At 41.3% G+C, this 26682-nt stretch overlaps 3 protein-coding genes across 10 annotated transcripts in view; 1 reads left to right on the forward strand and 2 right to left on the reverse strand.

Annotated features, from left to right (window-relative positions):
* Window positions 1-5496, forward strand: part of gdpd5b (glycerophosphodiester phosphodiesterase domain containing 5b) — a 41262-nt gene extending 35766 nt beyond the window's left edge. The window contains exons 13-18 of one of the 7 annotated variants that reach the window (XR_014888355.1): window positions 71-218; window positions 1506-1588; window positions 2254-2268; window positions 3474-3586; window positions 3697-4068; window positions 4230-5496. Coding sequence is in view for 2 of the 7 variants with exons in the window: in XM_085245620.1 (XP_085101746.1) it covers window positions 71-218; window positions 1506-1588; window positions 2254-2268; window positions 3474-3586; window positions 4230-4312 (442 nt within the window). In the remaining 5 variants the exon portion in view is untranslated. The remainder of the gene's footprint in view (window positions 1-70; window positions 219-1505; window positions 1589-2253; window positions 2269-3473; window positions 3587-3696; window positions 4069-4229) is intronic. The other 6 variants (XR_014888354.1, XR_014888357.1, XR_014888356.1 and 3 more) reach the window with 6 other exon arrangements.
* A 404-nt stretch (window positions 5497-5900) lies between these two features.
* On the reverse strand, window positions 5901-11294 carry hspa13 (heat shock protein family A (Hsp70) member 13). The gene is made up of 5 exons (XM_085245622.1): window positions 11106-11294; window positions 10673-11013; window positions 10319-10532; window positions 9976-10143; window positions 5901-7880 (listed from the first exon to the last, which is right to left on the reverse strand). The coding sequence occupies exons 1-5, from the start codon at window positions 11128-11130 to the stop codon at window positions 7309-7311; spliced, it is 1320 nt and encodes a 439-aa protein (XP_085101748.1). The 5' UTR covers window positions 11131-11294; the 3' UTR covers window positions 5901-7308.
* Window positions 11295-11982: 688 nt separating this feature from the next.
* On the reverse strand, window positions 11983-26297 carry samsn1a (SAM domain, SH3 domain and nuclear localisation signals 1a). 2 transcript variants are annotated; one of them, XM_085245623.1, is made up of 15 exons: window positions 26149-26297; window positions 24513-24680; window positions 24156-24202; window positions 23291-23331; window positions 22908-22991; window positions 22056-22150; window positions 20932-21055; window positions 19454-19884; window positions 16423-16503; window positions 15981-16109; window positions 15340-15457; window positions 15071-15222; window positions 14746-14958; window positions 14456-14603; window positions 11983-12777 (listed from the first exon to the last, which is right to left on the reverse strand). In XM_085245623.1, exons 1-15 carry the CDS (start codon window positions 26170-26172, stop codon window positions 12623-12625), a joined length of 2010 nt encoding a protein of 669 aa, XP_085101749.1. In that variant the 5' UTR covers window positions 26173-26297; the 3' UTR covers window positions 11983-12622. The 2 variants fall into 2 exon arrangements, with proteins under 2 accessions (XP_085101749.1, XP_085101751.1); XM_085245625.1 differs by lacking the exons at window positions 19454-19884; window positions 20932-21055; window positions 22056-22150; ... (3 more) ...; window positions 24513-24680; window positions 26149-26297 and adding an exon at window positions 17260-19169.
* Between the last annotated feature and the right edge of the window lie 385 nt (window positions 26298-26682).

Below are 26682 nucleotides of genomic sequence, written 5' to 3' on the forward strand. Positions count from 1 at the left end.
GCACAAAGATTTATAAGTGCCTGAATGTTTTCCTTTTTTTTTTTTTTTTTTTCTCCCCCTTTTTTCCCAGGAACTTTTCCGAGGCCCACATCAATCTCACCCTCTACACAGTCAACGAGCCCTGGCTGTACTCGGTGCTCTGGTGCAGCGGGGTGTCATCAGTCTCCTCAGAGGCCCCGCATGTCCTCCTAAAGGTGCCTTACCCCATCTGGTTAATGGTAAGGACTCATCACACACAGTAGTTTTATATAAGTCTTTTGGGTTCACATTTTGCTTTTAAGTTAATTGTTTTGGGGGGGGTGTCTGATCTTCTATTTGAATGATTTCCTTTTCCCCCCCCACTTGCTCCTTTACTGCATTGAGATTTTTTCAGACCTTTTCTGCTCTCCAAATCTTGTTGCAGACGTGTCTTAAAATATGTGTATTCAGCAGGTGTTTTATTAATTTATAGAAAATCAAAGAGAATGACACATCCCATTTATAAACTGTAAGTTTGAGCCTCTTCTTCCAACCAGCAGGCATCATGTAGATCTCTTACTGTTTAAAATTCTTACTTTTACTCATGTCTGATTGCTGAGGTTTCTCTCTAATATTGAAGGCTCTTTACCTGTTTTTAATTGGTGCCAAACAAATAAAAATTTAAATAAAATTGTATTCAGAGACTCAGTTATAGCAATCGCTGATTAGCTTGGCTCTATCCTGCTTCAACCAGTGGTCCTTAAGATGCTACTACAACTCGAGTGGAGCCCACCTGTATCTTAATTTAATTTGGACCTAATTAAGGGAGCTACTAGATACATGCTTATTGTAAAGGCTGCGAGGGCCCTCTTTAACCTCCCTCTCCTTCAGCTTCATCCTCTCTTTGACTAAATTAGATTTTACTGATTGATATCAAAAGGAGAGCCTAGCTTTGAACTGAACTCCTGTTTGCTGTAGTGTCATTCTTTTCTAGTTCAGTCTTCCTGTTGAAACTTCTCAACATGGGCAGCCTCTCTGCTATCCTTCCACTCGCCCTCATATGTGCAGCGCGCCAAACCGCTCCCCCCATCTGTGGCACCATACGGGAACTCTGCATGACAACATGTGGACATGACCTCCAGCTCACTGCTACGGCTCAGGGACAGTTTAGGCTTTCGTAGCATCTGCGGCGCTGTCTGTTAAACCCAACTGTGAAAAATATCCTCTCAAATATGCTATGAGTTGTCATTAAGACCAACAGAAGGTAATGGGGAAGGAAGTAGAGATTTGCATTTATGTTTGTAGTAAATGATAATGTTGACAGTGTCAGTGTTTGTTTAAAAAAACTGTTATTTTAGTGGGTTTATTCAGAAAAAAACAGTTCAGCACAATTCAGCTGAAATTAACTGTATTCTTTGGCATATAGCGCCACCCTGTGATGGATCCTGCTGTAAATGACTTCAAGACAAAACTCAGATCTATCGTGTGTGTGTGCGTGTGTGTGTGTGTGTGTGTGTGTGTGTGTGTGTGTGTGTGTGTTTTTCCAGAGACCAAATGTGTACTGCCTGGCGTGGGTGTCTGCAGACCTCATCTCCTTCGCTGTAGTCATAGGCATATTCATTTTCCAAAAGTAAGTACACACACAGCAGTGAGATCATTAAAGCGAGCTCTTACACAACAGCTAATGTTCCTCTATTTTTCTGCAGGTGTGTTATTCCTCTTTCACACTTAAATACACTCATTACTGCTAATTGACAAACACATTTACTCAGTAGACATCTCCCTGTCTGGAACACATCAGCAGCTCCTACATAATGATGCTGTTTTTTAATCAAATGAGAATCTCTTTAAAACCCATTTTGTTTTGTGGCATTATAAGCAGTCATGTGTATTTCTGTTGTGTCCCAGGCTGGAGAAGGGTGAATGTTTTTATATAAACGTGTTTTCTCTTTGCTAAGCCCTTCACACTCCCTGCCCTGCGTTTCTGCTGTGTTATAAGTGCTGTTTGTTTGTTTCTCTGATGACCCCAGAGACAGATGGCCTGTCCTCCTGTCATCACTGGCACCAAGGGCATTGATTTATTTATTAATCTGTTCCACAATAAGGGTTCAAAATGAGTCTGCTCTGATTATTGGAGCTATTTAATAGCTTCTGCTGGCTTCTAAACTGATCTCTTGTCTCCCGCCTTCTTTTGTCCTTTTTTCTCTTTCCGCCTCTTCCTCGTCCTTTCTCCTCTGCCTGACGTGCATGCTCTTCTTCCTCCTCCTCCTGCTGCATTCTGGCATCTTCTCTCAGCTATCACATGATCAGGTAACTGGGTCGCCTCTCCTGACCCAAAGTCTTCTCTCCTTTCACCACCTTTCTACCTTTCATAATCTTTACCCATCATTCCTTTGTTTGATGCATCGTTGATTTCCTCTTTTTTTTTTTTTTCTTTTTTTTTCTGCTGTTACTATATCATCCATCTCATCCAGATTTTTTCTCTCCACCTTAGTTCCACTTCCTATATTTATTCTCACCTTCTTCTCTGTCTCACCTGAATGGATGTATTGCACTGCTGCTGTGCTTTCCTCTATGACAGCGACGACTTCTCATCCTCATTCTCCTCTGCTAAACAAATGAAATGTAATCTACCCACACAGCACAAAAAATAGTCCACAGTGAGAGTTTAAATGTCTCATCAGTCTTAATAAGTTAACGACTAAATGTCCAAAATGAATTGGAGCTCTCGATTCATCCAGGAAAGGCCTCAGGATTGGCTTTCTGAATCCTGGCTTGTTTGTGTCTCTAAATGCTTCTGTGCATTAGTCACAGTTCATTGTGACTAATGCTTCCAAGTTAATTGAATTGAAATCGGGGCTGTTTTCATTAAAACGAGGATGAAGTTGTGGCAGGCAGGAAATGAAATCAGTGGCCTGTCAGCAACGATAATCTAGCAAAGACAAAACAGTGATAAACCACTTGTATAAGAAAATAGTTGATATGTTTTTAATTGTTAACGAAACATTGTTTTTTTTTTTTTTTCTATGAGTGACAGTATATTTTAAGAGAACAGTAGAGCGGTGAATATTGACTCATTAATTAAATGATCATTTTGCCAGCAAAATGCACATCTTTAATGAAATACGTTCAAGTGTTTCCAAAGATAAAGGAGTGATGCTTTTACCTTATTACTTACAATTAAACCCGATCAGTACCTATACATACATATATACACACTATGAGAAGTCTGTTGTTTTTTGTTCGTTTGTTTTTTTTCCTCCAAATTGAACGCCATACTTCATACACTTGACCGATATCGGTTGGATGTTGCATCATAGCATGTGAAGTATCAAACAAACAATTCCTGAACATAATTTGTTCCAATCTGTACATTTTTAACAGAGTGAGGCATGCACACAGACCAGGTTGCTTATTACAATTTGAAATGTCCAGGCTGTAATCCAGTGCAGCTGTCTTTAGGGTGTCCTTGTGTCTCGTGGTGATTTCTGATGCAGCCTGTGCAAACACTGCAGGTATCGGATGAGCGGTATGCGCAGCTACAACCCTGAACAGATCATGCTGAATGCTGCGGTCAGGAGGTCCAGTGGAGACATCAACGTCATGAAGGAGAAACTTATTTTCTCTGGTAAGGCCCGTGCAGTGAAATAAAGAAAAATTGAATTATTTACCAGTCTTTATTTATTTATTTATTTTTCATTAATTTGGGCTCTTGAACCTCCATAACCTGTTTTTTAGACTTCAGGTGCCCAAATAGCATGCCAGTCCATCCCAGCATGCATCTGAGTGTCTGTAAATCTTCTTGGTCCTCCTCTTCCTCTCTTCCATGTTGAAGGTCAGCCCCAGTAACAGCCTCCCTCCTACATCCTCCGTGTGATGTTCAGCACCTTTTCATCCTTCACAAGCAGTGACTTCTTCCTTTGTTCCCTTCATCCGTTGCATCCCTTGTTACCTTCCACCTCTCTGCCTACTTTGCCCTTTTTCCCCATCATCATACCTGCATCCATCCATCCCTTCACACATCTGTCCTCCCCCAAAATCCTGCCAGGGGAAAATCATGTCCCAGTCTGTGTAGACAGCCCTTGGTACTGGAGGTCAAAGGTGAGTGATGTAAGTGCCAGCTGTTTGTGGTTCTTTATCATTTTTCCAATCCTTCAGTGTTGTTAACCTGCTGGGGAAAGATGTTTGTGTAAATGAGAAGAGGTCAGAAAGAGCTGGAAATGTATCATTGAAACAAGTTGTTTTGTTTCTTGTCCTTTGGCGCCCTCCAGAGGTGAGGAACGGAGTTGGCAGTGCCGAGGAGCTCTATGGAGACAGCTACGACTACTACGCCAATCAGGGCATCAGCCAGTGATCTCGCCTCACAGGATGAAAACAACACTACTCGGCGATCCCGTCATTCCAGTTTATCAGTGTAAAAGTGTCTCTCTGCCTCTGCTGCCCCGATTAACCGGCAGACTGCAGTATCCTTGTGTATACTCTGTAAATAGTACTATTTTTCCTCCCCCTCACACATACTGTACAATTTCAAAGAGCACTTTGTACTGATTGAATTTTGTCTCCTCCTCCTCTCACTTCCAAATGTTCCTCTGAGTTCCCATGGCCTGTTTCTTTACAAAGATCAACTTTCTTTATTTCTTTTGAGCTAATTTCCCAAAGCAGTTCATTCTTTTAAGCGCCATCAGATATTCTTCAGATGAATTTTATTTTTTATTGTGGCTTTGTCGCAGCATGGGGCTAATAGCTTACAGCCCATTGTATCCTGCCTCCTGGCAGCACTATGCTGTAGTTTATAGTAAACTTACCAACAGTAATATTTATATTTAAATAGAAAAGAAAAAAAAATTCAGAAGCTGTTTACAGAAGTCCTGCCTTCTCCTCCAGGTGACAAACTCACATGGTGTATGTAAGAGAATTATTTTGATAGAGGCTCAGAGCCCTGCTGTCCTACCAATGCATGTAACTCTAAGTATCCCTTCTACTGACTCATGTGAGCTGTGCTCCCAGTACACCTGGTTTAAATGGTCTGGGGGGGGGTGACTTGTGCTCCTGTTTTTATGGTAAATGGTGAATGTACATTTTTAATGTGTATTATGTGTTTTCTGACTGGGTATATAAATGTGTGCAGTGCTGAGTGTGTAATTGTATGTAAAAGGTGATTAATGCGTGAGATGCTCTAGCCCACAAAGGCATCTGAACTTACGTGACAGTTTAGCAATAGTCTGGTCCTATTAGATTTCACTTCCTGTACAGCCTTTGAGTTCAAGTACAGCAGTCAAGTCTTGTGGTATTTCAGTGCAGACGAACAAAATGCATCTAAAGCTTGGTTGCTGTTGTGAAACTGACCGCTGTGAGGTAGATGAAGTGGGCACCAAATGTGAAAATGAAGCTGCAAGTTAATCTAAGGGATACGACTGGTATCAGAACAGGTCAAGAGATGATTACCTTTTTGTGTTTTCTTATGTTGGGTATTACTGTGCCTCAGAAGCAAATGTTATAAACTCTAAATTAAAGTCTTAAGGAATGAAATAAAACAAAGTGTTTTGGGTTATATTTCCCTTTTCTCTTGCACAGCTTTTGAAATCATGTTTGTCTGGATAAGTGTAAAGCGTGTAGGTTCAATAATTCTCAGAAGGGTGCAGTGTCCTCATTAAGATCTTAAAAAGGGTTATTTAAGTTATCTGGTAAAGGTCACTTGGCAGAAGTGAAACTGTTATTTTGAGTAACTCATGTATGTCAGAGCTTAAATGTATTTATGTTAATGGGAGGTATTACAGCTTCACTCATCTACTCTCTGAACTTCTCCGCCTTCTATTAGAGGCCTCAGATAAAATTTAGATGAGTACATGAGCTTCATCTGCATCACCCCACCTCAGTACCCGACAGTCATAAATACAAAACTGAAAAAAGTTTGACTTTGCAAAAGGAAAGGACAGTGAAGAAGACGGAAACTCATTTTTAATAGGTCAAAAAGCAGACTGTTGACATTTTCAGGCAAATACACTTAAACTTGGTGAAAGTTGCAATATAAAAATAGATCCTGGTATTATTCCTGTTAGGAATTGAAATGATTCATACAGTATCTTTACTGGAGGCTCTAACACATCAAAATGTGAAATACAAAAGCAGGTGTGAATACACCTATTTATGAATTACAACAGAGGGGGAAAAACAGTTTGCGATACTTCAAAGGAATGTGGGCACACTGAATTCTTGGTCGAAATAAAGTAAAACTATCAGAGCGGCTTTTCTGTTTGTTTTCCAGAGATGAACTTCCAAATTGGATATACACCAAAAATTTCTTGTATCTCGTTCAAACACGTTCTTAAATATCCAAATGTGACAGGAACACATTTCTCAGCATCAAACACACAAGGCACCGATGAGTGACGCTTTGGTCATCCTCATCTTGAACTACAGCAGCAAAAGCAGTCCGTCCTCCCAAATATTTAAATAAAGCAGCTCTATTGCACAAAAAAGTCTCATTGGTCAACATGTGGAGTCCTTAAAGTGCAACACTGAGCACGTTTCCTCAGTCCCTTTTAAAGGCAAATAACCTTATGTGGATTTTTCTCACGATGCTAATGATTTACAGTACTGTAAAAAAACAAAACAAAAAAACGAAGGCTTTCCACAGCACGTACCTTCATCTGTTGACTGAACTCTGCACCTCACAGTTACACTACATTTGAGTGTTTTAAAAGCATATGGACACATTTTAACTGGTCTCACTTAGTTGCTGTGACTTCTACAAAATTATGAACAGGACGAAGGCCTCTGAGGGAGCAGGTCAAACAATGTAGCAGCTCCTTTGAAAGGCATGTCCATAATTAAGAACTCAAATTAAAGGTCAATTAAACACCTACACGCATTGTCTCTCTCACACGAACACAATCAGACCCACACAATTTACACATAAATAAATAAATAGCTAGAGCAGTACTGGCTAGTCTTGATGTTTTCGAAAGGTGTGGCTGTTCCCTGAACACAAGTTAAGTATCTGATGCCACTAAGCCTCGACTGCTGAAGCTGAACGGTGCAGCAGATACGTGACAGAGACACTGTCTTACTGCAAGTTTGCGCACAACAAAAGCAGCCGTTACTCAGAATGTGAAACCAGACGGTTCACCTCTGATGTTACAAGTCGCTGTAGAGGAATGTTGTTTCAGTACACCGTCTGCTTTCTTTGATGTCCACTCGATTTCCACAACCGAGCAGAAGGACCGCTGTGCATCGTAAGCTTTTTGGTGACGGGTTTATTGTGTGTGTGTTTATTTTCTCTCCCATCAGCAGATGTTAAAGAAGCGCATTAAAGAAGCATGAAATACTAATAAAACACTGGAACAGAGATTAGCTGAAGTTCGTCTTGCGCAGATTTTTGTTGGGTATTTCTATGGCACTGACTTGTAAAGGCCAGGAGCCGCTCATGATGCCGGCCTGTATGGCCACGCCGGTGACCACAGCCAGGTCAGGGTCCACTGATGTGTTGGGCTCCTTTCCAAAGTACTCACTAATTAGCCTCCTAATTCGCGGGATCCTGGTGGAGCCTCCAACCAAAACGATCTCATCCACCTCCTCCTTGTCCAAGTGACCCTCAGCTAACACGGTCTCCACAGGTGCCAGAATCTTCTGGAAGAGGTCCTCATTGAGCTCCTCGAAAAGCGTGCGAGTGATTACGGCCTGGAAGAGAACTGGAGGCGGAGTGGAGCTGTCTAAGCTGTCGAGAGTGCGAAGGTGCAGGGGCACCCGGATGGTTACGCTAGGTTGGAGGGTCAGGTTGAGCTTGGCAGCTTCTACAGCCTGCCGGAGATGGTGGATGTCCTCCTTGAGGGTGGGTGGGACTCCAAACTCCTGCCGGACTCGCTCTGTTGTGTACTGGAGCAACCTCTGGCTGAAGTCCTGACCTCCCAAATTATTATTACCTGAAAGCAAACAAACAAAAGAGCCCTTTAACATTATAGACTGATAGTATAGAGGTACAGTATACACAATACAACACTGTCACAATACAGAGTATATCAAAAAGAGTAAGTGCTTTCATTCTGCAGCCATTCACGAGTAATGATTGAAACAGATGGGATTTTTGAGTATCAAGTGGTTGCCAGTAGGAATCCTGTTCTGCAGAAATACAACAAGATTACATTCAGCAGACAGCCAGTTGAGTCAAGTCCCCTTGAGTTGTGCTCATCGCCAAAGACTCAACCAGACTGTCTGCATTTAGAAATGATACAATTATTTGCAAACCTTTAACATTCTCAAAGTGATTGCAGTCCGTCCAAGTCAGACTGCAACTGTTTTGCAGAAAGGTTGCCTCCTATCAGACAACCTGTGCAACTGCCTTTTGTTCAAAAGTGGTCAGGAATGTGCAACACCCAAAAAATGTAGTCGCCACAAGTTATAATATGTCGTAGAATGTGAAAATATTCAATATAATCACCAGGCAGCCACCAATTTCTTTGTAGACATAAACAAGTTGCTGTCCTATTTTTAATTGAGTGGCTGAGCTGTTAACTTGCTTTGAACAAGTAGGTAGATTTGTCAAAGCTAGTTGGATAGTTTTTAACACATTCGAGTGGACTGCATGTAAGTTTGCTTGGCTAACATCATCTCAGGAGTGCACGAGGTGAGCCCTCTTGTTTACAGTCTTCCCAAATTCTTTTCATTTATTTAATAAAATGTTGAATATGGATGTCCCTGTATCAATACAATGTCGCCATACAAAATACCGCAATACTATGCTGTATCGATGCTCCATCCCACCCCCACCCCCCACCCTTAGCGTAACGTTTCTCTGAGGTGACACCACAACAACAGTGACACAGTACTCCTGTAATCTTACCTAACACCACTTTGAACCACAAGATGCAGTAAGTCACTTATTTGGTAGTCAGAAGAGCAGCAGCTATGCAGCTTTTTAAAAATAAACACACAAACATGAGGTCATTTAGCATGCAAGGCATATTTCAAAGACGAAGACCACTGCTGAGCAAAAGAAAAAAAGACTTGTCGCAGTTTTGCCAGAAAACATCTTGATGATCCCCAAGACTTTTGGAAAAATACTCTGTGGACTAACAAGACAAAAGCTGAACTTTTTGAAGGGTGCGTGTCCCATTACATCTGACGTAAAAGTAACACACAATTTCAGAAAAGGAACATAACGCCAACAGTAAAATATGGTGGTGGTAGTTTGATGGTCTGGGACTGTTTTGCTGCCTCAGAAGCCTGGTAGACTTGCTGTGGTAAATGGGACCATGAATTCTGTTGTCTACCAAAACATCCTGTCCAGCCACCTGTTCATGACCTCAAACTGAAACATGCTTGCGTTCTGCAGCAGGACAATGACTCAAATCACACCAACAAGTCCACTTCTGAATGGCTTAAGAAAAACAAAATGAAGACTTTGGAGTGGCCTAGTCAAAGTCCTGACCTGAATCTGATTGAGATGCTGTGGCATGATCTTAAAAAGATGGTTCATGCTCAAAAACCCACCAATGTGACTGAATTACAACAATTCTGCAAAGATGAGTGGGCCAGAATTCCTCCACAGCGCTGTAAAAGACGCCTAATTGCAGTTGTTGCTGCTAAGGGTGGCCCATCCAGTTATTAGGTTAGGGTGGAATCACTTTTGCACAAAGGTCCAAGTAGGTTTGTATTTTTTCCTCGTTAATAACAAACACCTTCATTTAGAAACTGCATTTTTTTGTTTACTTGTCTCATCTTTGTCTAATATTTACATTTGTTTGATGACTGCTGAAACTGTTGAACCAAGTGTGAAATAAATAAATAAATGAAATGATCAGAAACTTAAGTGTGACAAACATAAAAAAAGGTTCTAGAGTATATAGAAGCATGTAACGTTGCTTGTTTGTTACCATGGTGTTTTAAAATTATATTCTACAATCAGGAATGGTGGGGTTTATCGAGAGGCAGGGTACACCCTGGAAAGGGTCGCTAGTCTAGCGCAACTTTATTACAACTATACCAAACTTTTATTTCTGGAGCTGTGAAGCACATTACCTGCCATTGCCCTAGTGAGGAACATGCCTCCCTGTTTGCTGAGTAAAGACACATCCAAAGTCCCTCCTCCCAAGTCCACCACCAGCACGTTAAACACGTCCACCTTGTGCAGGCCGTAGGCCATTGCTGCAGCCGTGGGCTCGTTGATCACACGTAAGACTGCCAAGCCTGGAAGACAGCGAAGGAAGAGTTAGCGTGCACACACTTCTAACATTAATGTGGGGTACGAGTTGTTTTTAATGATGCCTGAGAAGAAGCGCTGTAATGGATTCAAAGACTGGGTAAAGCTCTCTGTAAACCCAGTTTAATTATGTGCAGTCTTGAGACTCATTAGTAAACTGACCAGCAAGGTTAGCAGCCCTCGCTGTGTAGTCCCTCTGCCTCTCATCAAACTCTGCAGGCACTGAGATGACGGCCTGCTGCACCACCACACCCAGCTGTCGCTCAGCCATCTTCCTCAGCTTCAGCAGCAGCCTGGAGCCGATGAACTCTGGGGTAACGGTGAAGGTGTGGTTGGTGGAGATCACAAACTCTGCACTGCCCTTGTTGTTTATCACCTATGGCAAGAGAAGGATGAGAGGATGCTTTTTTTAAAGTGTGGATCTAATATCACTGCATACACATAGTTAGGAAAGGTGGCTAGATTGGTTGCCTGTCTGAGCTGAAAACTTTCCAAACCCAGCCCAGGATGACCCACCTTGAACGGGTACCTAGCGCTCTCCTTCTCTAGGACCTCTGGCTCAAAAATCTTCCCGATGAACCTTTTGGCATCGTAGATGGTGTTTTGGGGGTTGATGTCAGCTAGGTCCACGGCTTCGTGTCCGGCCAGCACCGCGGTGGTGGTGAAAGAGACCGCGCTAGGGATGCTCTTCCTCCCCTCTTCATCCGCTATCACCTCCACCTCCCCGCTGCCCGGGTGGAAGACCCCCACGGAGCAGAAGGTGGTGCCCAAGTCCAAACCGATCACCTTGGGTTTTGGGGGAGGCAGGTACTGCTGACCCAGGTAGCCAGCCAAGAACAGGGCCAGAATCACCGAACCTGTGGGACGGTAACAGCACGCGCATCACAGGTGGACCAAACCATTATTAGCTTATGAATTAGCACCCTAAAACGGCTATGCTTCTACTCACCAATCATGGAGATTTCTCCGGCCATCGTCACAAGCCGTTACGAAGTCAACGGACGCTTAAAATTCACAAAAAATGTATTAAAAGCTGTGTCGAAACCGTGTCCGGCTTTTGACAACTGGATGACGACAAACGGGAAATTTTCAGTTCACCAACAAAATACACGTCAACTTTGCACGGCTCGTGGGGAATGCTGGGTAATGTAGTTTACGTCGTTTACGCAAACGCTACCAGAAACCCAGAAATCGGCCGCTTTGTACTACAAATCCCATATAGCTAGCAACGCCAACCGCAAAGGGAGCATTTTGAAACGTATGCACGAGGTTAACCAATCAGGGAAAGGCGAAACAATTATTTTTTTATTTATAAATTACTAATTAAATAAATTAGTCAATCGATACAAACATGAACAAATAAAAGTAAAATATAATAAATTAATTATTAACTAAATATTATTATTATTAGTAGTAGTAGTAGTATTAGCAATAGTACTATTAAAAGTAGACCTTAATTTAATCAGAATCAGAATCAGAAAGGGTTTTATTGCCAAATGTTGAGCAGGTTTACAACATTAGGAAATTGCTGCGGTGCTTCAGTGCAAACATACTGTCATAAATTAAGCTAAAATAGACATGAAAATAAAAATAAGCATAAGAATTAAAAGTGCTAAGTAGATAGATATGAGTGCAGGTGGTGATCAGTACCAAACATGGAATGATGCAGTGAACACAGTGTAGGGTCATGTGTTAGTGGTAATTAAGCTAAATTCATGTAGAGGTGCAATCCGTGTGTACAGATGTACTTGTGGACTTGGCTCTATCAGAGACTGTACTCTTGTATTACTTAGAGTCTTTAAATAAACACAAACCACATATTTAACTCTATTTTTAAAATGCTTTATTTACAAAAAGTTTTGAAAATAAATGAATGCTCCTTTTCACAGGAATGCTCACACACAGGCTCTCTCACACACAATCTCATTCAAATGCACTTTCAGAAAAAAGTATACTTGTCAATCTGTAGAGTATGCATTACAGACAAGATCTGAATATACAAACAGCTGTTAAATCACAGGAAAGGAAAGTAGACCGAAAGTTAAACAGAGATCAGACGTAACAAGAAAGGTCAAAATGATGCAGCTGTGATAAATAAAAGCTTTACACGCAAAAACAATTCAAGATTTAGAATGCAATAAATACAAATGACATTAATGTGACAAAATTTTGGCAACTTACTGCCAAAACTCAATGCCTATACCTATCATAGTGATAAAGTGACAAAAAGATAATATGAAGTTAAGAATATTGTCTCTTCTTTGTATATGCTAAAGCTTCCACATTAGAAAGCTTTAGCATATACAAAGCAAATTGTATCCCTTGTTCCCTCACTGGAACAAGGGATACAATTGTGACATTTTCAGAAAGTTATGGAATGAGTCTTTTAAAACCATTTTCATCAAAGTCATAAGAAAATGTGCAACTTAAACTCTGATCAAAGTATACAAATGACAAACATGTGCTTTAGGACTCCACGGCGTCTGTGACGGGCTCTGTGTCCTCCTTGCTGTCTGAACACTCTGACGGGATGAAGCAGCCCGAGTCTCTGGGACAGTCGCTGTCTTCCTCCTGCAGACTGTGGGAAGATTTGAGCTCCTCCGCATCCCTGACATCATCACCTGCAGCCACAAACCAAACTGAATTCAATTAAATGTCATAATATTCAAATCTGTACTACTTTGCAGAATTGAAGCCATATTTAGATGCGGAAGGGTGACACCGTTTAATTTTAATATGATTTATTGCGATGATAGCGACGCATTATCGCAAATGTTGCTTATTGGTGTCAGACCAGAGGATGTTCTGGTGAGTTGTCACATGACCCAAATACATATGATTTGAAGCAGGAAACTCTAGAAGAAAATATGTCACCTAATTTTTTTTCCTGTAAACTGCAAAAATATTCTTCCTCATTGTTTTTTAAACTAACTAACAGAAGCCGCTAATCCGACTAATCTAGCTCAGCTTGATTAAATTACTGGTGTCTAATGTGAGCTTGGCAGGGTCACGCTGCAGCAGCTGCCATCTGTTTAGTTTCACTGTCAACCAAGCCGAGCTAAAAAAGAAATTACACTGACATTTACTTTGACTTTGTGCACATCTGCTTAAATTACACAAAGTAAAACATGAACGAAGCCACAAAAAAGGCCTGTGGATGTTTTTCCACTGTCATATTGGATTGTTTTGGAAAGTTTTGCTTTCATTCATGCAGGGATTTCTGATAATCAGTCAGACTGCTTCCAGACTTCAGATTACAGGAACACCTTCTGTCATGTTAAGCACTTTCTATCTAAGTAACAGGAAGTCACCAATAAGCTTCTCACAGTGTGCATGATGTATTTCTATTCTCTACGGCACAAATGTCTCAGCCTTTACCTGTTTCTACCCACATATTTACAGAGTGAACCCTTTTTTTATTGTCCCACAGAAATAAAGTGACAGAATTACACTTCCATTCATTTTATATTTATGGTAAATATAAAATATTTTTCTTAATTTAAAAAAGAGAGTTTTTATTTAATACAGTCTTTACCTTATCTTGCTGTTTGTTTGAATGCTCACTTCTGATTGGCTAATGAGTAAATTCTACCATGTTTTAACCATAATCAAACAAAGCAGCTCCACATGCTGCTTAAGACTTTAGGGATGTAATTGTATTTAATTACTGGACAAAGATTTTGCTGTCTGTACAGACACACACACACACAGAGTTATTATTTACTCAGAAAATGTAACTCTCATGACTGCTGGTTAAAAGACGAGAGCCAATTGTACAGTTTTTATTCTTTGTTTTATGGTTGCTGGGACGGGTTACAGACAGGAAATAAAGGGTAGGACTGGAAACAAAGGTTTAGGTTTTTATGTATTTTTCTATTATGTTAAAAGCATTTAGTTTGTGTATAATAAAATGTGCTATTAAATAAAATTGTGATTGACAATAAGTGAGGTAGCTATTAGCTTCTTTAATATACAGTCTCTGTGAAGACTGTATTGTATTTACAGCTGCTTCACATTCAGTGTGGTGTTACTTTCAGGCTTAACATAACACCGATTGAGCCTGCTAACAAAAATTGTTAGTCTCATTTGCTGACTCCTGCATCTCTGCTGCGAGCCAGTCTGTGCAGCCCACTTCTGAATACTGAAACCTTCATGAGAGGATCTTTATTTTTATTTTTCAGAATGTTCATTTTTCAGGAGTGAACTCTTATGAAGCAGTATCTCCCTTGACTAAGTGCTGCATATTGTTACTTGTTAGCATTAGAACCAGTCACAATGATTGCTCGGTGTGTTTCTGACCTTCTGTGTAGTGGTATTCAGCAGCAGTGAGTAGCTTCTGTCTGTGCTCTGGGTCTTTGACGTTCAGCTCTATAAGATGTTTCTCCTGCAGGTGCATCAGGGACTCCACTGTTTCATAGCCATTTAGCATCAGTGCAGAAGCATATTCCTAAAACAAGAGCAACCACCGACTGTAAAACTAAAGCACAAATCTTTAAATGTTTTGCTGTCATGACTAAGTCTTTGAAAACTTTGTGATTCGTCCCCTAAACTAAGACAAAAGACCCCAGGTGAGCAGATCTGGTCCTCACCTCCAGATTCAAGCGTTCCAGTAACTCCAGCAGTGTTTTAGGTCGAGGTCTTTTGCACAGCTTCTGCTGTCTGATTTTGGGAGTCTCCTCTTCTTCTTCTTTCTCCACCAAAACGTCGACATAGATGAACTTGAAGTTGCCCACTTTGTTGTTGAGCATGCCTGTCCAAATGCCCATTGGAGGCTTACTGATGATGTTGATGATGTCACCAACCTTGGAAAAAAAAATCTATTAAAAGATGGTTGAGACTGCTTCATTGTTACTGCAGATGTTTCCCTGTCTAAGTACAGCCATGTCCATGTAAAGCGTGGACATGGAGAGTTACCTTGAGTTTGAGGGAGTCCGTGTCATATGGACTGGGAACAAAATCCGTGTGGACTCGAGCTCGGCCACAGAACTGTCCGTGATACGAGCCGTCCTCCTCCAGCCTCAGACTGTCTCTCTGACCAGAGCCATTGGACTCACTGGTCACACCACCTGAACCCACAAACACAACACAGCACAGGAGGATTACACACTCATCTAAGAGTATTACTGGTTAACACCACACATTTATTCACTATGTCTGGGTGTGCATTATGAGCAGATACTTACTGGAGGAGCTCTGGCCACTGTAAAGACTCTCCAAGGAGTTGCTTGCCTGTGTGGAGTTTTTCTCAGCTGGAGGGCTGCTTTCTGTCTCTGCATCTGGCTCTTTGTCTGTGTCATCGCCCTGAAGGAAAGAAAAAAAACGACAAGGCCCACGGTTTTAAAAGGCAGCAACGTTACATAAACAGATAAACAGGGACGGAGTGTGCACAATTAGGCAGACTATTCGAACGACTCCATGTAAAAGTGGAGGTGGAGGTGTAGGCTATGAAATTTCCAAAGCTAATCAAAACATCTTATCTTTCAATCGCTGTTTGAGAAAAACACAGATACTGCAGGAAGACACTTTTCGATGCAGATGACAGCAAACAGTCATCTAAATATCGCCAACAACCGCGTCACAGTTTGAGGATGTGGTTTCAGAGGAGATGAAAGTGATAAACAGAGCAGGTTTGCAGTAAGTGATGTCCGTGGCCTCGAATTTGTTGCACGCTGAGGGACTTTTTGATCACTTGCGCACAAATTCTTTAGAATAAAACAGCGCTGGAGAACTAAAGCATTAATGTGTGTATGTGAACGGTCAAAAACCTTATCAGAGTGCTCGGTTAATTGATGTAAAAGTGTGTGTGAGTGATTCAGCGACTCACTGTCTCCTCGGATAAAGACTTGGCATGTTTTTTGCCCATTTTTCTGCGCATGGTCAGTGAAATCTCCTTCATCTTCTTCCGGAGTCCAGCTGAGTTGTTTGGGTCTGAACTTTCACATTCTTCTGTGACCTGTGTGAAGAAACATGGTTTAGTACAAACTGAACGGGGATATTAAGGAATACGACCTAAAATAAAAACAAACAAAAACAAAACACCAACTCTTTTTCTTTTCTACAATTCTACAATTATATTTAGTATTGACAACATGTTTTTCTGTTCTCAAAAAATCCAGTGTGTCGCTTTCAGTCCGCTTTTTAATGTATGAGTGAAAAACCTGCATTAAGTATGGCAGTCTCATGCATCGGTTACACTATTATTGCTATTGAAGTAAATTTTGCTGACATCAGGGTTACAAAAGTGAAAAACAAGCACATCTACAAACCATAGCGGTTCCATTTTCCTTCGGTTTGGCCTGTGATGAGTGATGTCTGAGACCTTCAAATTTGCCAAAGCTTGTGGAGCGCTGTGGGGAAGGGTAAAAAGAGATGTCACACAAAGACGGCTAAACAACGTCTGAATAGCACAATCGTGCTGTGACCCGAGATTTCACAGGCCAAATATAATCAGTTTTTCTTTTAACAGTCTTAAAACATCTAGGACAAGACAAAAACCAACAAGAAAAGAAAAAAAACCCTTCCTTTAAAATCTAGGATTTTAAGTCAAGTACACACTAAATGAGAGCTTGTGTTTTAAACTTAAACGAATACACAAGTACGTTGATAAAACCAGTTTACCCTCAGCGCACTGGTGACACGACAAGCTGCTCTGGCTCAATTTTAATTCTTTCAGTTCCCCCCCCAGGTTTTCATAAAACTAATAGTCAGCCTAATCTCTCCCAAGCCTCCATCATCTCCCCAGCACAGCACCAAAAATAATCATATAAATGAATAATCCCTGGAAATCCTGGTTAAATATGAGCTCCATACTCCTAGACAGCCCTGTGCAGACTGATTTGATTTAATGCAGCTCTGAGTGCACTCTCTGACTGAAAATACACTGGCAGAAATCAAGGTTTTATTTTAAAGACTTTCTTCACCATTTAAAAAATGAACTGTGACATATTCTCCAAAAACATCGCGCTGCTTCCAGCAGACTGTAGTTTTTAATTCAATAATTGGTGATGTTAGATTGAGCCTCATCTTCTACAAATTTGTAACGGAGTCGATGTCACAAGTGAAATTTGGACCCTGAAGCTTTGATCATAATTATTTTCACCCACCTTTGGTTTGCTCCTTGCTTTGTCTGACACATTAGATGCAGCCCTCTGTAACATTTTCTAACTCCTTTTTTTTCTTTCAAGGTGTTAGTCGGATCTTAGTCCTTTGCTCTTGTCTTTGCTGTACTCCTCTACAGAGAAGTGTTAACTGACACACAGATTATCTGTCTGATGGGCTGGCTGGCTCACTTCCTTAGAACGCACAGGATGTGAGGCAATTCACACTGTTTCTTTCAGTGCAGCTCTGAAAGGGGAAAAATACGAATGCTTATGTGTGCATTTTGTGGCCGGCTCAGCGAAACAACTAGAACCACTTCCAGGAATAGCGGCACTTCAGTTTTATAAATGTGGCATTTGCTTGTTCAAACATCTGTCTTGTATCTGCTACTCGTCTTTTAGACGCTGATGGTGAGCCACACCACCATGTTGGTCTGTAACTGTGCATAAGTATGCCACAATCACATACATGTAGCCACTCAACTCAGGTTCAATTATCCAATGAGGCTAAAAGCTTCACAGTGAAAGCTATTTTATGTAGTTCAGGAATAAAAAGAAGACAAAACCTCTTTTGTTTAATTCAATTCTTCTTTCAATATACCTCAAATTTTCCCTTTTATCAGCAATGGGGAACTCTGTTGCGGTAAATGATGCTGGAGTAATTATTCTTCTGAGTTCATTTCCTAATGTGGGGCAGAACGCTTTTGAGGAAGTGTGGATTTATGACAGAGGAACAGCTGAAAGTGGCAACTTTGGTGTGTCGAAATACCTTCCGGTCGACCTCCCCTCTCGGTGTGGAACTGAGGGTTTTTTGGCTTTATGTCTTTTTGGATACACTAAAACAAGTCACCCTTTTTCTAAAATCGGTGACGAATGATAAAAGTTACAAAACTCTTATCTACAAACACACCCACACACTCATAGTGTTTCCACTGAATCAGAAAAGGTGAGGGAGTTTTTAGCCTCCACAGGATTCCACCTTGCCTCTCTCATGTCGCCACATTGGGGATTTGCCATGTTTACACTGCGGTCGGTTGTGGAAAAGGGAATTCTGCAGACCTAAACCTCAGTCTAATCCTGCTGCTTGCAATCAACAACAACAACAAAAGAAACTCATTTTGTTCTAGATCAAGATTTTAAATTTCTTACTTTAGTGGTTTCCTGTCTGATTTTAAAAAAAAATCCACCCTATCTTCATTGAAATATTTTGTTGAGATACAGTTTTATGCCAAAAGTATATCAAAACTGTTCTGACATGCATTGTGTGCACTGTTAGTTCTGCAGAGCTAATGTTAACTTCCCCAGTGACAAAACAAGAAATAAGCAAATTCAGAGGAAATTAAATTAAAACCACTTCACTTGATTGTTTTCTTTTCTTATCACTATCTCACGGGAAGTTCGTAAAAGGACAAGATAGAGTCTTAACACCCTGCGCCATCTCTGTTTATAGTCCTCTGGGGATTTATTCTCTGTTAAATGACTTTCTGACTCTAAGAACGAATGACACCACAGATCCATGGGGATTTTGTAATCTCTGCACTGGATGGTTGTTTTCATCAGACAATTTTCTCCCTAGTCATCCTGGGCTTTGACAACTGTTTTTGCGTAACACATGGCTCACACGCCACACGTGCTCACCGAGTATCGCTTAGAGTCTAAAGCTTTGAGAGATGTCATGTGCGTGCAAATGTGCACTCCGTTGCGTGATGTTAGCAATGAGCTGCGCAATGAGGAAAATCCACAAAGTCATCAATTTCCACACCTACATCTCAATGTTCAACCAATATTAGCATCTGTAGGAGACGTTTTTAAAGAAAATGCAAAATGTTCTGTATGGGAGGAGGCTGGGTACATGTCAATAGCGCTGACATAGTGACCAGAATTAATTCTCATAGACCACAAAATGTCATCAGCAAGGCACCTAATTGGTCTTAAATGCATTCGACTGCATTTGACAAACCACAGACAACTATCTTGAGTGACAAGACAGATATGAATCCTACAGCTGATCACATGTCCACCACAAAACCCTCAGCTCAGCGTCATCCAGTCAGCCTGGGTCGAAAGGCAGCTGAAACACTCAGAGGAAGTTCTCTTGGGACAACCAATCTGCTGAGTACCTTGAAAAACTGTTGCCATTTTTAGTTCACTGCTCTTTAGTTCAGTCTCAGTACTGTGTGGCAATCAGCATGAAACTTACATTTGGTTCGGACAGGTCCACATCAGTGATAGATCGCGGCACCCTTGGGGGAATCTCAGGTTTACAGTCCTGCTTCAAGCAACCATCCTGGGCCACTACCTGCCGGTGCTCCTGTCTTCCTTCCCACTCCTTCACGTGCGCCGTGATGAAGTCATGGGAGTAGACGCGATACTCTGTTAGAGGCCTGCGGCAGGTGTGCTGTACGGTCCCCCAGGCTAGACTGCTGTCAGCAGGGTTACTCCACCGCTGGTGGTGGGTGGGCGTCGCTCCACCGGGAAGGCTGGCCATGTCAGTGCATCGGCCTGGGGTTGTGTTCTCCTGAGAGGGGAGGGTGGAGAATTTACCCGGGTAGGGCCTCCTGTCTGATCTGTACGGCACTTCGGGAAAGTGGTGTCCCATCTGTGGGCTCATCATGCCAGGTGGGGAGCACACTGAGAGAGGGGACAAGAAAAAAAGTGACTTACAGTCAACAATTCTCACCATTCTCAAACTGGGATCAGACTCAAGTGTAACTTTATTTAACTTAGATGATGCAATGATTTGCTGTTTAACCCTCTTCAGAGTTAAACTGAACTGGAAATGACTTAGTCAAATGAGACAGTTCACTGTGAGGATCACTTTACATGTCGAAGCAGTACCGAAAAGAGAGGAGGAAACAGGAGGTTGGCCAAACAGAGTATGTGTAGTATGTCCTTGGCTTTTGTAACCCTCACATCCTAAACCGCTGTGGCCCTCTGAGAGGTGTGAGGATGCCGCAGACACGTAATTTGAAGGTGCTGCAACTCTTAAAAGCAGAAGTAGAATTTAAAGTTGATTACTTTTTTAAAGGGCATTAACTGGAGTTGCCACATAACTGTAGCTGTTCTGCTATTTTGAGCCAAAATCTTTCTTAGTCATAGAGTCATAGAAATTCTAGAAACGTCAGGAAGGACAAAGGCAAGATTTAAAAATAACAATATCATTTTAAAAAAAAAAACTCTTTTACTATTGTAAAGTTGTAAGCAATGTTTCTGATCTTTGTTTTAAGGCAGCGGGGTGTAGGTGAAGGTTAGAGTAAATGCTGAAAAATTGAATTTTATTCACTAGTGTTTTAAATAGGTTCAGGAAGAGACTGTGGTTTGGTTTAAAATGCAACAAGTTAGGAGCAACGTCACTATTGTTACAACAGGTCACAGTGGCGACACTAAAGGATGTCCGGTGCGCTATCAGTGACTTTGACTAAACAGTTAAAGTTGAATACATTTTAAATTTACTGATGATTACTAGACATTAATTCTTTTGTATTAAATATACTATAGTGCTTTACACGTTTGCGTAACGAGCTAAAGATACCTGGTTTGATTCTAGAAGGAGACACAAAGCCATTTGGGGTTGTGTCCGGTCTAAAATATTAAACAGCTGATTGCTGTGTTAACCACTGTGAATAAAGGTGCAACCAAGAGTTTGAAATGATGGTTAATGTTGGTGAAAGCTCCTACCTCTGGAGCTGTTTGCTTTCTTTGTCCCTTCTTTCCCACTTTTCCCGCCTGCTTTCTTGCTGTTTTTGGGGTTTCTCCTGACAGCTGCTTTGGACTCTGTTGCCACTCCGTTGGCATGGACACTCTGAAAAGATAAACAAATGCACACACACTCACCATTTAAACACTTTCATTCCAGAACCTCTAATATCCCACACCCCTTAACATTGATTCATTGTGTGTGACCTTCTGGCAGGGAGTGTTTAACAGGCTTGATGAGAGCAATGGAAAATTTAGGGGGTTGAGTTTAGATTCTTTCAGCTGGTCCACTGACTTCTAGTTTAGATCTGTGAGGAGACAGATAGCAAGGGTGCCTGCTCTCTGTTAGAGGGGAGAGCTGTGCAGGACTACTACACACAGGCAGAGTTGAATGGGTGAGGAAAATCTCATTACCATTAATAGTAATGAGATTCAATTAACAAAGGATAACAGGATTGCAAGATTTGTAAACATTATAAGTCTTTGCAGATATGCGCTCAGCGATCATGTGACAATGTCAGTGTTGTCATAATGTGTTTTGAGGAAGGAAAAATGCTGCTGAACCGGTTTTGGCAAGCTATGCTTTGTTTTCTTTTAACTATGATGGCAATAGGTAGATTGGCCACTGAGAAACCTGGCATGAGGCCTTTAAACCTTTCTAAGCACGCACGCACACACAGAGTTTTCACATCCCTCTCTGCCATGTGGTCCAGAGATTACACAGAGAGGTGCACCCCTCTTTGAACCATCTGCACTGTATTAAAACCCAATCAGCATTTGTGCTAAAAGATTGTGCCATTTGGGCCAGCGGTAGCTCTCAGCAAGTCACATCAGGTGGTGGTGTCGGTGCTGTTAAATGCTCTGCTGTGGTGTGTCGAAGGTGCTCAAACATGATGCTGGCACAGATTTATCAGCCTTTTGGGAGCAATAAACTTCAGAGTAGGCATTAAAACCAGCCAACCAAATGAACAAAATGGTCTTAAAACCTAAAACCAAACTGATACCGCTGTGGTACCCACAAAGATCTGAATGCATTGCATGACTGAAACATGTCTGCAGAGAGGGTTTTGAGTGAAACAGTCTAAAAGTGAAACTACTCTTCTAACCTGGCTTGAGGTCTGTTTCTCCTTTTTCTTGGTGCCAGAATGATGACTTCCTTTCCCACCTCTGGTTTCTGTCCTGTGTTTCGTCTTTCGCATCTCTGCAACAACACAATGTGTACACCTGAGGACTTTTTAAGGAACTTGCCTCAATGATTAGCAAATCTTAGAATTAAATTAAACATTCTCTCACTTGTTGTTTTCGACATCATTGCATATTGTCCCGACCAATGTTAAACATAAGGCCTGGGGACCAGAGTCAGGCCCTAAAATGACTCCAATCTGGCCCACTGGACATCTTTGGAATTTCGCTACATTTTACAGCTTGTCCTGCTGACAGAGACCTCCCTCCATTGCTGTTCATACTACACCAAAGTAACTAAATAATAGGTAAACAATTGAATGATCTACTATAGAAACTCTCCAAAAAGAACTGGGTATTTCCATTAACAGTCTGGACAAATGAGCATCCAGAACCTTTTCTCTATTTGTATTCATTTATTTCCTAAAACCCGAGCACAGAGAGTTGTGCTGACAGCATTTTTTCCATTTACTGCATCAGCATTTCTTTTTCATGTAGACAAATTGAGACAGTTTGCTAAAATTGCACTTCTTCTTCTTATATTAAGAGATCTCAGGGTTTAGATTAAATGGGCTGATAAATTACTTTATACTAACAGAAAGGCGAATTTCAATGGTCCCGCCCATTTAAGATAACAGTGGCCGATAGTCTGGGGTCATTTTTTAATGCTGAATTGGGTTCGAAATCCCCACCCTGCCTTTGAGCGTCCTGCTGGGACTCCAGATGAGTGCTGGCATAAACTTTAGATGAGCTTAGCCTCTTTATTTCCTGCTTACCTTCATTGTGATTGTTGGCGATGTGAACTAAATCTTCTCTGCTCCTGGCATGCTGCCACACTGCAGTATTACAGCCGGGAGTGTCTGCCGTGGAGAGAGACGAGCGTTGGAGGTTTTAAAGCGAAAAGTTGGGGTGAATGGAAGCCACTGATAGTAAAATCATTATCAGCATTATGAGACACGGACATAAAGCCTGGTAGCTCGCTGGAAGTTTGAATATAAATAATATTAGAAGCTTCCAAAATACACATTTATTTCATCGCAGTCTACCTCAGGGTTTGTGAAAGGGAGTCAGGGCTGTAACACATGTTGTAAACAGTCATTATGCACAAGTTACACTTTAGCACTAATAAAAAGTGAAGTTTAGAAATTGTTATACTCACCTAGTGTTTCATTATCTGATGCAGATTTGGATATATGTGTCCTAAAAGTAAAATAACAAAGAAATATTTCATTATCTTGGATTATTATTTTTATTTAAAACAAATTAGACATTATTATTTTCTTCACAACACAAAGTAAAGAGCCTGGGACTTCAAAAAGGCAACTATGGAGCACATAAACCACAAAACATGACCACAAGACTGCAGACTCATGCTGTGCAGATGTCCACTGTGTTAAATCTTTCTTTGCGTTTACAGCGTCAACAAAGTTGTACGTTGTCCAAAGAAAGGCCAAGGGAGTAAAAGGTGTTGACCTTGAATCCGCTTAGTCCAGCTAGCCCAAAGCCGTAATCTGCCTTCTGCTGGCCCAACAGTGTGAAGGGTCCTTCTTCTCAAAATACAGTTCTCTGTCAACAAAGCTGAACAATTTATAGATTTTTTTGGTTCCTATTGTGTCTTACGGACGTCAATCCCTCTTCTTTAAGCGCAGCATTCCAATTTATTCTGCTCTGCTGCAGGAAGGATTTACAGTATTAACCCACAGCGAAAATAAACAGGGAGCCTTTCAAGCCATATTATTACTCAATGGGAAAGCTCTGTCACTGGCAGGGCAGCTTTATGCTTTCTGCACGCTCGACCAACAAAAGAAAGAGAAATAAGGCCACAGCACGCACTAGACGAACAGAAGCCTTAATTCCTTCCAGGATTACTTGATGTTTTTAATACAATTTTCCTGTCCGTTCGAAGCGGAGTGACATACATAATATGTGGAGATAGAGCAGATTGAGCTTCGAGCTTAAAGCATTGTAATGTGGGGCATATAGGACGATCTTAACATTCTTGAGTAATTTACGTCTGAGCTCACCTTCTTTTCTTCTTGTTCGAGTTGGCTCTCTGCGTCTGAGGCATCTCCTGAAAGAAAACAAAGCATTTAAGGCTGTCTGTACTAAATGAGCAACTTGCCACATTCAACAAAATCCTCCAGCTGATTCATGTAGAGATTCACTGAAACTGAACATTTGGCCTCGCCTCAGAGGCAGCTGTCAACTGGCTCTGCTCATCATTTAATAATCAGCTTTATTTTTTTTAGGTTCAATCTGGTTACATGTCACAGCTCCTCAAGGCCGTGACCCCATACAATCTGGTCATGATTGTTCACAAGCCCGCACCGCTCACAGTCTGTACAACATGCTTCAATGTACGAGATTTTCATGACACACACCATGGATATAGATCTTCCAGAGCCTCGCCACTTTGTGCCATCATTCAGCAAGACTGCCGGGCTGCAGGAGCGGCTGCACGAGCGGCTGGAGGAGCGGCTCGGGACAGGCTGTGGTGGGCCGTCGCTGGAGCTCTGCACCGCCTCGTACAGGCTGTCCATAGATCCCTCCTGATGCCCAGTGGACAGACAAAAAGACACACAGTTGTTAGAGGGCTGCAGTTTGGCAGCCGGATATGAAATTCATCTGTTTCCATCCATGTTTCCAGCACATAAATCTGCATTTCATTGTAATCAGATGCAAAATATGAAAATTGTAGTTATGAGGATTTGATATGACTGCAGGGAAATGTCACCAATGCTGCTCCAAAGCTCCTTTAAATTTGCTTGTCAACCATGGATGAGGGAATTTCGACAGAACTGATTTCAGCGTGGATTAAATTTTGTTTGATTCGTTGGGATTCCTTCTAGGAACGCATAACCAATTTCTCTCGTCAGCTCATCTTGACTGTACTGTGACGTCTCATCGGTGTACATGATAAAAGATAGTGCAGAGTATTGATTTTGTATTCTTTCTCTACTCAACCATTCCTGGTTAAACCAAACCACAAAATTCTTAATGAGTGGTCTGAGACAGAACTGGAGTCCTCCATCTTTTAGAAAATCAATCCCTGACTCATATGACTGTGGGCCAATAACAGGTCTTTACAGAGTACTCAAAATGTAAGATGTAGTGCAAAATGGTTTAAACAAAAAGCTTCCAAATGAAGTGTAAGTTCCTGTATTTGCAGGGGAACAAGTGTGTATTTTGAGATGCTGCTGCTTTGCTGCTGTGTTTGTTTTTTCTCTTTTCTAGATTTCTACCTGGGTTAACGGGCAGCACGAAAACTTGCTGTATGTGCTATTTGAGCAGAGTGGTTAAAAGGTGCGACATCCGTTAGAGATTCTAGGCAATGATGAATCAGTCTGATCATTTGTAAACATCCCCAACATCTGTGCAGAGACAAGTTTAAAGTATCCAACCCACATGTCACATCCCCACGTGCAGCATGACAGCTGCAGGAGCATCTGAGGTACCCATGTGTATATTGTGCACACGTGTGTATTCCTGCTTCTTATCTTAGCTTTTGTGGCTTCATTAATAAACACTTTTAACAGCACTTGTAGGCATAAAGAAATTAGTCAGTAATACATAAACCAGGGCTTCAAAATACATACTGTAATAAAAGAACTGCTGTGAAATGTTGCTTAAAACTTTATGGCAAACAAAGCTTAAAGTTTTCAGACAAAGGAAGATAAGAAGACAAGGTCGGTGTCAGGAGGACTTGTCTAATGATCAAACTTTCTGCAGCAGGTTTTCAATGATCTATTTACCGAGAAGATGTAGCAGCAACCATTCTCATTAGATTAGTGCCGCGCTTTAGCATCATGTTTTGCTTCTTTGTAGGAAAACTGCGATTAAAAACCTAGATAGACACTCTGTAGCTTCCCACACATTTAGGTATGCATAGTGTGTTATTTATTGATCTTCACGATATATTTCTTGTGGCTAACCTCAGATTTGCAACTCAAGTTTCTCTTTTACTCTGCGACTCACACACAGACTGTTCTGTAAAGAAGACAAATGCATGCATCTTACCAGAGAAAAGCAGAAAAGGTTCATGTTGGCTGCGAGGTCTCGGGTTCAGTTTGCTTTGGTGCGTCAGATGGAGGACAAACAGCGAGCCGAGTGAAAGCCAGAGGCTGAAAGACACAACAGCTCAGTCTGAGGCCAGCCTCGGTCGCCTGCTGTCTTCTCAGATTAATACCACAGTGAAATCCCTCCACTAATCCAATAGATGGCCCACCATTACTCTAGCAGCTAAAGCAGGATTCACTCTTGACAAGCCCACTATTGGTGGATCAGCAGACTCTGTCTTTGTTTTGATTCTTTTCTTTTTTTTCCAGTAGGGAAGCAGCGAGCAGCCATGTTATTTATTTATTCTGACCTAAGTGAAATTACAAAAACAAAAATTTACAGGTAAATTTCCTCATTAAAGGCAACTTAGGAAGACTTAAGACTAAAAAGTCTTTTGCCTAAATAATATTATCAATCATAAATATTAATCAATAATTATGAGGATCACTGGTAAAATCAAGGTAAAATTAATCATTCCATTAAGAACAATTGACT

The sequence above is a fragment of the Mchenga conophoros genome, linkage group LG14, assembly GCF_057382185.1.
Source record: "Mchenga conophoros isolate Kocher_MC1m ecotype Shallow Benthic linkage group LG14, M_conophoros_male_GT1.1, whole genome shotgun sequence".
Classification (NCBI taxonomy): Eukaryota; Metazoa; Chordata; class Actinopteri; order Cichliformes; family Cichlidae; genus Mchenga; species Mchenga conophoros.